At 67.9% G+C, this 13,104-nt stretch overlaps 1 protein-coding gene across 2 annotated transcripts in view; it reads left to right on the forward strand.

Moving 5' to 3' along the window:
* The window catches only part of BAHCC1 (BAH domain and coiled-coil containing 1), a 59,718-nt gene that overhangs the window by 18,324 nt on the left and 28,290 nt on the right, over positions 1-13,104 (forward strand). For both annotated transcript variants that reach the window (XM_042916073.1, XM_042916074.1), the window contains exon 2: positions 4,498-4,677. In XM_042916073.1, coding sequence (XP_042772007.1) covers positions 4,498-4,677 — 180 coding nt within the window. The remainder of the gene's footprint in view (positions 1-4,497; positions 4,678-13,104) is intronic.

Genomic DNA, 13,104 nt, shown 5'->3' on the forward strand with positions numbered 1-13,104 from the left:
CTTCTGTCCGCCTGTCTTTCCCCGACTCCCGCTCCCTCTGCCCTCAGCCTGGGGTCACGGTGAGGAGATAGGCTTCTCAGCACCCCCACCACGGGACAGCCTGGTGGGGAGATGCGGGCGGCGGAGAGGGCACGGTGGGCACCTGGCACCTCAGACTTGGGGTGCACGGCACAGGGCCACCCGTGTTTTTGCCAGTCAGGCCCGCAGGGGTCTCGGTGGCCCCTAGACCGTAGGCTCTCCCCCGGGCAACACCTGTGCTCTGGGGCAGGGGCGTCCTCAGCACCTTGGCCGTGGCAGGTGGGCCCGGCAAACAGATTGATGGAGGAAGACCCCGTTCTCCAGTGTTGCCCGGCCACGTGGTGCCCCCTCTCCAGCGGGCCAAGGCCGGACTCAGTGGTCGCTGGAGGTTCCTGGGGTGTCCGGGGCATTCCAGCTGGGGCAGCTGCGAGGGGCCGGGTCGTCTGGGCCTCGGGGTGTAGGGTCAGATGGGGCTCCAGGGTCGGGGCCGTGCCCGAGGACCTAGGCCGCCAGAGGGTGTCAACCAGGCCCCCCGGGCATGCTGGCTTCCGGAGCGGTTTTCTCAGCCAGCCGGGCGCCCAGGCCAGGCCTCCGTGGGGCACTAGGCAGAGCGAAGGCGGTGCTACAGCCGGGACTAGAGCCCCGTGTCTGGCCTGGGCTGGCGGCACGGCGGGCCATGCATGACGCTCAGTACACGGCGGCTCGCCTCTGGCCCTGCTGAAACGTCACACAGCTTCGGGCCCCTTCCCCGAGGTTATCGTGAACGTGGGACGTATCTGTGACGGCAGCTGACAGAATCTCAGGGCAGTGGCCACCATGACCGCTCCTACTGGACGGGGAAGCCTCAGGATGGATAGGCCTCATTCAGACCTCAGCTGAGGCACTGGGGACCCCGGGGTCCAGACTAACGATGCCCCGTTCCTTGGTCAGCCCCGTGGTGGCCCGTTGTCTGGGACTGCATGAAAGCAATTAGTGTGAGGTTTGTAGAGCCCCTGGTCTGAGAGGGGTAGTGTGAGTGGCTCCAGGACTGGAGGACTGGAGCTCCCAGCCAGGGCGGGGGCGTCCAAACCAGGAACCCCTCTGGCCTTCCCTACTGCTCAGGCTCCCACCGTCCCTTCCCAGGCTGGTGACCGCAGCGCTCCGTGGGCAAGGACCTTGCCAAGAGGAAAGAAGCCTTCAGCCCAGTTCCCGGCCAGACTTGGCCTCGAGGCTCCGGCCCTGGCCCTGGCCCAGGCCGCCTCTGCTCACGCTCTGTCTGGGGCTGGCTACTGGTTGGCGGGAGGGGCTAGGGAGCTGGTAGCCAGGTCTGCCCCAGGCCCCTGCTGGCCAGGCACGCTGCCAGCTGCAGACTCCTTGGAGGTGGAGGTGACGATGCGAGCCGGCTGGGGGTGGGGGGAGGTTCCAGGGGCCATCAGCCCTCTCCCCGCCACCCGGCCCCGCAGCCCACCTGGCAAGGCCTGTGGTACCTTCGGCTGCGTCCACGCTTCTAGGCCAGGACGGTGGGGAAGAGACCGAACCGTTCAGAGCAAGGACCGTGGAGCCCGCCGCACAGGGCCCAGGCAGGGGGGACTGGCCTGCAGGAAGTGGGGGGCGGGAATGGGGGCCCCTGGCGGGACCCGGCGCTACAGACCGGGGTCTTAGGAGGGAGAGGCCACCTGGGTCCCCGCAGGAGTCTCCCACAGCGGCTCAGGGCACGGGGTGTCTGTGTGTGCAGCCGGGGCCGGCCAATGCCTCTGTGATGCTGTTGGGCCCAGAGCACTTGTGGTGTGGGGGCGATGGGGTCTCCAGCGCCCTCTGCTTCCTTCCCTGTGTCATCCTGTTTGCGTGACAAGCCCCTTCTGTTTTCCAGCTGAAAGGAAAAGAGTGGAGAAGTTTCCCCAGGTGGATGTCTGAGTCAGCCTCCAGGCCAGCGGGGCAGCCCCTCAGTTAGCAGGGTGGGCAGGGGCAGCCCTGCCACGGGGCGGGGGAGGAGGGCTGGGCTGGAACAGTGTTTCAGCATTTCCACTACATTCCCCACACTGTGGGGCAGGGGTCCCCTCCCTAGACGCAGAGAAGCCAGCTCTCTGAGGGCCCCCAAGAAGGTCCCCTGCGTCAGGAGACGGGCGGTGTGGGGCGAGGTGGGCCCCAGGCTTGGGGTCTCTGGCCGAGGCGGGAAGTGTAGCCTGTCACCAGTATGTCCCCTGCTCTGCAGAGCTAAGACCAGGGGCCGGCTGAGCTGAGGTGCCACCCTCCTAGCCCCCCGTGCGGTGGGACCCCCTTCTGGGATAGGGTCAGAACAGAGCACCCGTGAGTGTCCCCCACCCCCCCCCCAAGGCCAGGATCAGTGTCCGGAGGAGGGCATGAGGTCCTGGGACCCCCAACCCAGATTTTAGCCTGGAGGTCCAGTATTGGGCCTCAGGCCCTGCTCCCCACCCGCTGTGGCCCCAGGTGGCTGACCCTTGGGGATGTGGCGGCGGGGTGGGGGGTCTGCAGAGGCCAGACCTCTGAGGCCAGAGCCTCAGGCCCGGGAGACCCTGCACGGGACCCACCTGGAAGCTTCGGCTTCCCTGGACCCCAGGGCCAGGGGGCCCCGTGGGACCCTGAGCTGCGTTTCCTGTCCAGCCTGGAGCCTGGCCCGCCGCTTCGCCCCCGCGGTGTGGGAGAGCTCAAGGTGTGGGCTTCTCAGGCTGAGCTCCTGGAGAAATCCATTATCCAGACCCGGCTTTTGGACTGGGCTGCTTCCCAGTGTCCCAGGAGGAGCAGGGTGGGAGGGACCTTCCTGGGAGGGTGCGGGGGTGGGGAGGCCTGGGAGACTCGAGGCTGGCCTGGGCGAGGCAGGAAAAGGCTGCTCATCCTCCAGGCATGGCCCCCCCCCCCCCGCCCAGATCCCTGGGGCCCAGCAGGGGCCGCCCTCCCACTCCTGCCCCTCCACCCGCGGCCCCCGGAGGCCAACACTTCCCTTCCCAGCCCAGAGTCCCCTCCCCTGGCTGGACGCCTGTGGTCTGGCCGCGGCCCATGGCAGTCCCAGCCCTGCGGTCCGGGAAGTCCCTGGCCCCTGGGCACCTTCGTCCCCTGCCCCTGGGTCTTCCCAGGGTCTCCCTGCATCCTGACACCCACCACAGAGGTCGGCGTGTGCTCCAGCCCCTGGCCGCACTCACACACCTGCCTCTGTGGCCGGCGCCCAGGAGAGGCCCCCCTCCTCCGTCTGTCCCGTTCACACGCTGGAGGGGAGGGAAGCTGCCAGGGTCCCCACCAGGGCAGCCCCTCCCTCTCCCCTGCTCTGGGCCTTGCCTCCTCTCTGCTGAGTCACCCGGTGTCTGGGAAGCTCCCAGAGCCAAAACCGGGCTGGATGAGGAATCACAAATTCACAAAATCCCCCTGCCTCCCGGGCAGGGAAACAGCTGCCCTGACTCACCTAGGGCAGGGCCTGCAGCCTCGGGGGACCCCCTGAGAACTCCTGCGAACCCCACCAGGCCCCTCCCTACACCCAGCCTGATGGGGTGCTGAGCGCCCAGGCCGCTGCTCCCCATCCCTGGGCTGGTCCCAAGCCCAGGCTCACTGCCTGTGAACAGGGCTGACGAGATGGCGGGGTGGGGGCCAAGCAGGGCTGTCCTAACCCCCCACCACCCCCAGGGGCTGCTCCTCAGAGAGCGGTCTGTGTCCGCCTGCGTCCTTCCTGCGCAAGCTGCCGTCGCCATGGAAATCCAGGGAGGCGCGCTCAGCCTGGCCTTGGCCACTGGATTTGGGCAGGGAGAGGGGACACAGTGGCGGGGGTGCAGGTGGGCACGGAGAGCCGGCTGTCAGCGCCAGCGCGGAGTGTCCTGGGGGACAGATGACTGTGTGTGTCCGCCTGCCAGGCTGGCCGGGGTGTGACCCTGAGAGCCCCGGGGGGCTGACAAAAAGCAGGTCTGGCTTCATCCCTGTCTGTGCCTCCGCCTCCGTTTCTGTCCCTCTCACCTGGGTGGGGCTGATGAGTCCGTCGGTTGCACCTGGGGAGAAGGTCGAGGACCCCACTGTGGGGAGGGGCCGGTCCCCCCAGCGCTGCCCAGAAGGCGGGCAGAGGCTGCGGGACCCACAAGGCTGGAGCAGGGCCCCCGGCTGATGCCGGGCCTTTCTGGGAGGTGTGGGTAGAGCGCTCTGGCAGGTGCGCCAGTGGCTGTGGGGCCCCGGAGCTGCCCGCCACCGTGGCCTGGGAGAGTCAGGGGCTCGGCCTCTGAGGAGAAGGCCCACCGCAGAGCCAGCCGCCTGCTGCCCGCGGGCACGGCACTCGGCATCCCATTGATCAGGGTGGGGGCGGGGGGCGGCGCTGGTCGCAAAAGTGCCAACAGTGGCAGGAGGGCACGGGACCCCGAGCGTGTCTGTCGGGAGCCCGAGTGGGCCGTTTCTCCTGCTTCTCAAGACAGCAGCCCCGGGGGTTTGGGGCTCGAGAGTCACCCCTGGAGACGGGCTCCTTGGCGGGCTGGCCCGGTCCAGACTCACCCTTGCCCCCTGTGTCCACAGCCAGCAGCCGCCTGATGGGGAATTCTCCGGCGCCCTCGTTCATGGGCAGCTTCCTCACCAGCAGCCTGGGCTCGGCGGCCCCCGCGCACCCCAGCGGCCCCACCCCCGCCCCCTCGGAGCAGGCCTACCGCGGCCCCCACCCCGCCACCTCCCAGATCTGGTTCTCTCACTCCCATGAAGGTGAGTCCGGGGCCAGGGGCCGGGGGCCAGGAGAGGAAGCCCCCACGCACAGGGGAGGTGGTAATTGGTTGGAAACGGGGGGCGGGCCCCACCAGGCAGTGGTCCTGGCCAGATGTGCACCGCAGATGGGCGGCGGGGGGGGGGGGGGAGGAGGTGGGGCCGAGAGGACTCTGGGGGAGCCAAGGAAATGTGGAACACAGCTGGGCAGGCCAGGGCCGGGCTGCACCCTCTGCCTGGGGCTGCGCCCACCTCCCCAGACTCAGAGCGGTATGGGCTCCAGATGTGCCAGCTGGGAGGGAGGTGTGGGGGGGGGGGGGTGGAGAGAGCTGTCAACATGCTCCTGCAGCCACCTCGGGGGCCTCGCCCGGAGCAGAGCCCCTCCCAGGCCCCTGGCCTCCCCTCGGAATGCGGCCCTGTGCACGCAGGCCTTGCGGCCGCCCGGCAGGACAGCCCCGGGGGCCCCTCGGGGACTCTGGGGCTCCCCTCCGGTTTCCCAACCGCCTGCTGTCTGTTCAGCCCCTCGCACTGGGACGTGTGCGGCAGCCCGGGCCCGTGGCTGCTGGTATCCGCGCGGCCCGGGAAGGGTTAAGCCCGGCGGCGGTGGCTGGCACGCGGAGAGGTAATTGCAGTTGGCAGCGGGCACAGAGGGCTCTCCGCTCCTGGCACCGGCGCCGCCGTAACTCAGTGACTGCCGAGCGGCAAGCGTTGCGTTTGCAGAGCGCGGACCCACACGCCGCGCCCGCCGTCCGTGTTCCAGGCAGGGAGATTAGCGCCCGGCGCTGCTGGAGAGCCAGAGAAACCTCTTTGTGCAACAAGAAAGGGGCTGTTTTCCAAACAGGACAGGTGACAAGTGAGGGACAGTTGTTAAAATAATCTAGGCTTTAAGCGCTGCGCAGGGTGCACATGTTGGGCAGGCGATAAGCAGCAAGAGGTCTCCTTCCTGCTGGAGGGAGGCCGGGTGGACGGGGCAGGGTCCCCGGCCCAGACTCACCGCCCCCCCCCCCCCGCCGCCCGCTTCCCACCCCCGCACTCTTAGTAGCCTCCCCAGGGGGGACCCGCTGGTGCGGGCGGGGCTGGGCGCTGGGGCGAGGCTTCCCTGGCAGCGGTGGGTGGCCCCGCGCACTCAGTGCCTCTCCCCCTCCCCGCCCCTGCAGCTCTTCCGCCTCTCTGTCCGCCAGGCAAACTCCCAGCCCTGGCAGGAGCATCTGGGAAGGATGTCTGTAGGAGGGAGGGGTGGGGGGCTGCAGCAGCCACGTGGGACCACCTCAAAATAACGAAGTAACGGAGGAACGGCCACGGCCCCACCCTGGCCCCGCCACAGGTGCATGGGCACACCCGGGCTGGCTGACTTAGTTTCCCCTCCGGCCCGCCCTTGGGGACCTCAGCAGCGCGGAGGGCGGTTTGTGGGCAGTGCCACCTGCCCTGGGGCCCAGGGAGAAGGTGTCCCTGTCCTGCCCCTCTGGGGGCTGCGGGGAGGGCGGGGTGGGAGGCAGCCTGCAGACGGCGTCCTCAACGGCCTCCCGCCACTCGCTTCCCCTGAGCCAACGGCTACGTTGGCGGCCTGGCTTTTGGCCTTCAGGGCTCCCCGCCGCCCTTAGCTGCAGCCCCAGGGGAGTCCGCTGGCCGGGTGGGGGGGCCCGTGCGGGCCTCCTGCCTGCCTCCACCCTGTCCTGCATCCCGTAGAACCTTCTTTGAGGCAGGGGCAGCCTGAGCAGGAAGAGGGTCCGTTGCTCTGGCTCAGACCAGCCCTGGATTGCCCCAGGATTCCAAGTCATGTGTCCATCCACCTGGACCTCCTCAGGCTGGACATGCCCACAGCCTAGTGGGGGAGGGCACGCCTGCCCGGCCGATGGGCTTAGTGGACAAGCACAGGTGGCCAAAGACAAAGGGAGACAGGGTGTGGCTCTTAGCCCCCCCCCCCCCCCCCCCCCGCCCAGCCCCCCTGAGCACAAGGCCTTGCAGGGAGCAGGGCCCACCCGAGGCCGAAGAGGAGCCTCGAGAGAGGCAGGAGCCCTGAGGCGGAGGGCACCCCCGACCTGCCAGGTCCCACCTGGCGGTAGCCGGGATCTGTACATCCTGGCGACCGTGCAACCACATACACCTTCCAGGCCCGTGCCTCAGTTTACCCCCTCGCCACCTCCTTCTCTCTGCCCTCCGTGAAGCCGCCCCGCCTCGGGATCTCCTTCCTGCGGGGGTTCCCTGCCCTCCGCCCTCCGCCTGTCTGCCTGCTGTAGCCTCGCTCCCCGACAGGCCACGTGGTGCCGGCTGCCTCGCTGTGAGCCTGGAGCGTAAAGGCCGGCAGGCGGGCGGGCGGGCGGGGCCGGAGCGAGTGGCAGCGTTTGCTGGCTGCCTGCCCTGGCAGCGTGCCTGGCTGCTAGTTTGACTGGGTGCCAGCTGGCTCCCCGCGTGCAGGGGCCTGTTTCTCTGCCGTGTGTGTTCGGAGAGAAGGGGGGTGAGGCGGGCGGGGGGCACGCGACACGGCCGGAGCGTGGGGGCCGGCAGGCATGGTGGGCTGCCTGGGCGGGCCGCTCAGAGGTCTGGTCTCCCCCGAGTCCTGCTTCCTCCCACCACAGGGCGGCAGGTGCCCAGCAGAACCTGCTCCCCACCCCCTCCCTTACCTGGGGTGGCCGGGGCGGGGCCTCTGAAATGGCTCTATCTTAAGGAGGGCAGCCAGGCCGGGCCCCGGCAGTAAGTGGGGGCCGGGTCAGGGGAGATGGGCCCACGTGCCCCCCCCAACTCCAGGCAGGACTCCCCACCCTCCCACCGGTGGACCTAGCTTGCCATCTGGGGGGGCAGCCGCCAGGACAGGGGCCCAGGCTTCCGCTTCCCTGGCGGAGCAGCTGGGGTGCAGGGGAGGCACCCTGGAGCTGGAGGAGCCGCCCCGGAACATCTGGCCGGAGGCAGAGCCTGTCTGCCCAGCCCCCAGGCCTCCTGCTCCCCCCTCCAGGCTCGCCCAAGTGAGGGGTCCTGCCAGAGACTGGACATTCCCCACCGAGGCTTAGGGTGGGAGTGGGCGTCAGAGCTGGCCCCGGGGCAGGGGTGAGCTAGTGTCCAGCCCGCCTGCCCTGGGGGGGTTGGGGCAGGGGCGGGGGCACAGCACAGCTGGTCCCATTGTCATGGAGTCCGGCCCCCCTGTCCCCACCCCGCCCCCAGCTGCCTGGCTGGGACCACCCACAGGGCCGGTGAAAGGAGATTCTGTTCCTGGGGGCTCCGCTGGGGAGGGGTGGGGCCCCCTGGCTGCTGCGCACCACAGCCCCGCTACTTGTGGTCTCTTGTGCCACCTGGAGGGGAGCCTTGGGTGGCAGCGGGACGCGTGCCATCGCCGGCTGTGGGCCCCGCTGGCCTCTTTATCCGAGGCCCTGCTTCTCCATCCAGGGCTGGGCCGGCCTCCAGGAGCGCTGGGGACCACACCAAAGTGTGGTTGGATGTTCCCCACTGCTCCCGGCCCCCGGCCTCCCCTCTGCCCCCTCTGTCCCCTCTGAGACCTCATGGGGACTTCTGGGAGGGAGCAGGAGCCTGGGGTCATGTCTGTGTGAGGGACACAGGTGTCACCTGGCATCCACCACCTCCGTGTGACCTCAGAGGCCGTCCTGGCTGCGGAAGCTTCATTTCCCAGAACCGTCTAGAGGGGCTGTCTGATGTAGGTCTCCGCCCTGGACCCCAGCCCCTTCCCCCAGGCCCCGTCGGCTCCTTCTTCCTCTCCTGGCCTCAGTTTCCTCGATGGCTAAAATTGCCTCTGATTCTGCCCCCACAGAACCGCCGATGGTCGCCCTTCTAGTGCACCCCGTCCTGGGCTGGGTACCGGTGGCCCCGAGGCTGCGGTACCCCTCGCCCTGCCTCCCTGAGTCCTGCCCATGCTGGACGCAAGGAGGAGACAAGTGGGGGCGGCCGGCTGCTCTGAGATCTGAGGACAGAGTGTGGGGAGGGGCCCGAACTCCCCAGATCCCAACACAGAAATCGGGGCTGCCCCGCCGGATAGGCCATGTCCGGCCAGAGGGAGGTCGGTCTCTTGTGGACCTCTGACCCCTCCAGAGCCTTCATGGGGCTTTTGTGGCCGGCCTTCTCTCACCCTTCCCCACGCCCTCATGCCCTGGCAGGTCTCCTCCGTGGCCCCGGCTCACCACCATTTCCTTCATGGGGCTCTTTACATAGCAATTGGTTGCTGAGGGCACGGGTCCCACCTGATCCCTGTGAGGCTAGTCCCCGGCGGGCTCACTGTACTGGGCCAGCCTGCCTAGCCCTGGTTTGGTTCTTGCAGCCACAGGTGGCCCTGAGGTAGGGATGCCAGGGCCAATCCCCAGCTCTAGGTCAGGCCAGGTAGCACACCTGTGGTGCTCGGGAAAATGATGCTTTGTTCTGCTGCTGGCCCAGGGGTACCTGCCTCGTTAACTTCAACGAGCAACCCCGCGATACGGGGGGCGGTTGTTCACCCATTTTATAGGGGAGGAAACAGGTTCGGAAAGCTGTGTGGTGGGTTTTGAGTCCAAAGAGTCTGACCGGGGGCCATCTGGTCCTCTCTTTCTCTTGGCTGCCCTCTGAGGCCTGTCTCCCTCTGCCTTCCTTGTGTCGGGAGTAGATGTTCCCCGTTTCCAGCTCCTGCTGGCGTAGAGGCTGCTCTGGGACCCCGGCCGCGGGCACCTGCCTCTCGGGCCCCTGCCCAGGCAGCCGTGGGCGGGGCAGCACCACGCTGGACCAAGCCCAAGGCCCCTGCCCCTCGTAAGGGTCATCGTCACTGCTCAAGAGCTGCGTCAGCCTTAAGTCCACAGCGCCCGGGAGGCTGGGAGAGCCAGCGCACCTCTGAGCCTCAGTTTCCCCATCTGCAAGCCGCCCTCACCCTTCAGACCCAGCGTGACACAGTCAAAGCCAGCAAGTACGAAGCATTTGCCGCCGACCGCTCCGTCTGGCCTGTTCCCCGCGGCAGCCGTCCGCTGCTGGGCCGGGGGCCGCCGTTTGCAGTGGGAGCGTGTGTGGGGGCAGCACTGGCTGGGCGAGGGGGAGGCCCCTTGTCGCTGCCTGGGCACATGGCCTGTCCGCAGCATGACTGTACGGGTCCGAGCAGCCAGGATCCCCCAGGTGCAATGGCCTGAGTGTGGCCGGGACGCCCCACCCAGGGGGCTTGGAGCCCTCCGGAGGGCAGGGTGCAGAGCCTGGGCCAAGAGGTCTGGGCAGGGCAGGCGGCAGCCCCCCTGCATTTCCCGGGCAGCCAGTTGCATGGTGGGATGTCGGCGAAGGTTTTGGGGGTGACGCCGGTCCGCCCCCAGCTCCTAGCTCTGAGGGGCTGTTGTCTTTCCCGGCTGGAGGCCTGCAGCGATCTGGGGCCCCAGCCCTCCCGGGCCTCCCCTCCTTCCGAGGGCTCTCCCCTAAGCTGTGCCGCCTGAGCCTCCCTCCTCCCTGGGAGCACGTGTCAGGAGCCCGGGACTGTCCGCAGGCCGCCCGGATCCTGGGCAGGCTGCCCGCTGCCTGTGCTCCAGAGACGCCTGCAGGAGCCTGGCCCCTTCCCCCAACACCTAGTGCTCCTCCGAGCCTGGGAAGAGACCGAGGCTGCCAGGCCCCGCGCCTTGGGCCGCGGGGGGCAGTGAGTATGCGGGGAGCACCTGAACTGGAATCTCGACGGGGGGGATGGAAGAGGGATGCACACAAGCCTGCGCTTGGCCGCCCAGCTGCGGAAGGCTGAGGCCGGGGCACTCCCCGAGGGCCGAGCTTCCAAAGCCCGCCCCCTCCCAGAGAAGGGGGTCTCACGCAGGTCGTCCCAAAGTCCAGGGGGACACCCAGGGGTCTGGCCACCAGGCGTGAGAGGCCTGTGGACAGAAGCAGGGAGGACCCGGGGAGGGGCTGTGGCAAGGTTAGCGCTCCTCCCCGGGCAGGCGTGATCAGCCGATCGCCGCACTCGAGCCGCCTGTAGGTGCAGCCTCAGAATCCTTCTTAACCCAGTGTCTGGCCTGTCCCTATCATCTGGTAGACTTGACGCCACGATGGCAACCCGCTGACGTCCTGAGTGAAAGGGGCGTCTCGTGGGAGGGAGCTGGCGTCCAGTCAGTGTCGGGCATTGGGCCATGACCCCTAGCCTGGTACCTGTGGCAGAATCCTAAATGATAGCAGTGCATCAGGGCCCCAGGAGCAGGGCCATTTGCCCAGCCGCGTCCCTGGGTGTCTCTGTGGAGGTCATCGTGGGTGAAGTAAGTGTGGGATCCTTCAGGGCTGGCAGGAGGTGGGGGGGGGGGGGCTGCTGGGCTCCATCTGGGGGAACTTACCCCTGCTGATCCCCAGAGAGGGCCTGACCCAGAGGAGATGGGCTCTGATTGGTCAGATGGGCAGTTGAGCTGCTAAGAGCCCGCCCCGGGGTGGCCAGTTGGGCCTAGTGGTCGTGTTGTGGGGAGCTGCCCTTGGGAGCTGATGCTGGGATCAGCTGGCAGCTACAACCTGAGGCTCGATGGCCGGTGAGAACTTTCCAGCAACTGGAGCCTCAGGATAGGGGAGGGAGTCGCCCTCCAGGGAGACAACAGTGCTATTCGTGAAGGTGGCCCGGGGCACGGGGGCGTCTGTTGTCGAAGGATCTTGTCCTGAGAGCCGGGCAGGACTTTGGCGGGGTGAAGGTGGTTGGAGCCTCCCAGAGTCTGCTGAGCGTGCTGCCTCTGTGTGGAGCTCTGTGGGCCTGGGCTGGGGCTTCCTGGCCTCCCCGCCAGAGAGCCCTGGTCCTCTGGTTGGCTGGCCACACACCGCAGCCCCCCCCGCCCCAGACCTGGCCAGGAGCATGCCTGCCCTCCAGCCTCCCGAGAGACCCAAGAGCAGTCCCCAGGGGACAGGATGCCCATTTCATCACACCCATCGGGTGATGGCCTTGACCCTCTAGGGTCCCCCATTTTCACTTATGTCGTGGGGTTGAGTGTCCTGACAACTCACAGCAGCGGGCAGGGTGGACGGTGTCATCGGTGAGACATCCACTGAGGCCCGGGACCCCTCCCCAGAGCTCCATCAAGAGTCTCAAGAGCCTCCAGGGCCTGGAAGGCAGTGGGAGGCCAGGGACAGACCTGGGGCCCGGCTCCCCACCGTGCGCCGTTGCTCAACAGATTTGCCACCTGTCAGTTAGCTCCCACCTCAAGGATTACGAGGGTCTGGAACGGGGTCCTGGACCACCATATTCCCTGCAGGAATGTGGGCTCCTGGGCTCCTGGGCATCCAGCCCCTGCCCCTCTCCCTGCACCCCGAGGCGTCCTGAGAACCACAGCCCCCGCCCTCTGCCGTGGCCCCGTCAAGGACCCACAGCGGCCCTGCCTCATGCCTTCTCATGACAGCTGCTGTGGTTTGTAAGATCAGCTTTATTTTCTTCAGTTCAGAGAGGATGATCTCGGCGAAAAGAAAGGGACCTTTCTATGCTTGGCTGGGAGGCCCCCTCCATGTCCCCGTCTAGTCCCCCCACCCATGCCCCTTCTGCTTTTTCCTTCTCCCCCAACTTCCTCCCCACAGCTCGAATCTCCCTGTGGGATCCCCGAGGGCAGGGCCTCAGGCAGCTGGAGGTGGGAGGGAGTCCCCTGCTCCCTGGCCTGGACGGCCACCAGCTCCGCTCAAAAGGAGAGGGGCTCGGGCAGGCACCCTAACACCGAACACCCCCCCCCCCCGACCCAGGGCGCCGCAGGGAGGGGCTCCCCGCTCAGCCAGCGGACGCCACGGGTGGGCGGCAGGCCTAGACCTCCCGAGGGGTCACGGGGAGGCGGGGGTGTCCACGCCCGGGAAACGGGTTCTGGGAAGGAGGAATTTACAGACTTCTGTTTACCAAAACGAGGCCCCGTAAAACATTTAACAGCGGCCAATTAAAAGGGGACAGCTGCGGTGGCTTACCACCCCGGCCCCCGCCCGCGCGGCACACACAGGCCCCGGCCCCCCGCCCGCCGCCCCCGGCTGCTCCCGGCCCGTCCGGCTCTCAGCTTTTGTCAAGTCTCCCAGGAGCTGAGTTTAATCTAGGGAACAGCTGTTCCAGATGTGTCTCCCCACACAAACTAGGCCAGTTGGCCAGGCAGGAGGGGGCTAGGAGGGGACAGGCCGGGGCGGTGGCTGGCACCTTTCCCGAGCCCTCACATGTGCCTGGGGACGTGAGCCCTAAGCAGAGAGCCATCCAGGGACTCCTCCAGCCTCCAGATGGGGCTGCTGGGAACGTCCCCTGGGGACAGGGTTCCACAGCTCCACCTCCGAACCAAACTGCGTCATCTGGGTCTGAGGGACCGAGCCCGCTGGGATCAGGGTGCAGGCCACCCCATTCGGGCTGGGGGATCCCAGACGGCCCCCATTTGGCGCTGACCACTTTCCATTCCAAGCTCTGCCCCTGCGGCTGCATTCTTACCTCTGAGCTGAGCTACGCAGCCTGATCCACGGTGGCACAGCGCACCCCCCGCCCTGCCCCCAGCCTCAGGCCTGCCAGGGGGCTCCCGGGCC

The sequence above is a fragment of the Panthera leo genome, chromosome E1, assembly GCF_018350215.1.
Source record: "Panthera leo isolate Ple1 chromosome E1, P.leo_Ple1_pat1.1, whole genome shotgun sequence".
NCBI classification, from domain to species: Eukaryota; Metazoa; Chordata; class Mammalia; order Carnivora; family Felidae; genus Panthera; species Panthera leo.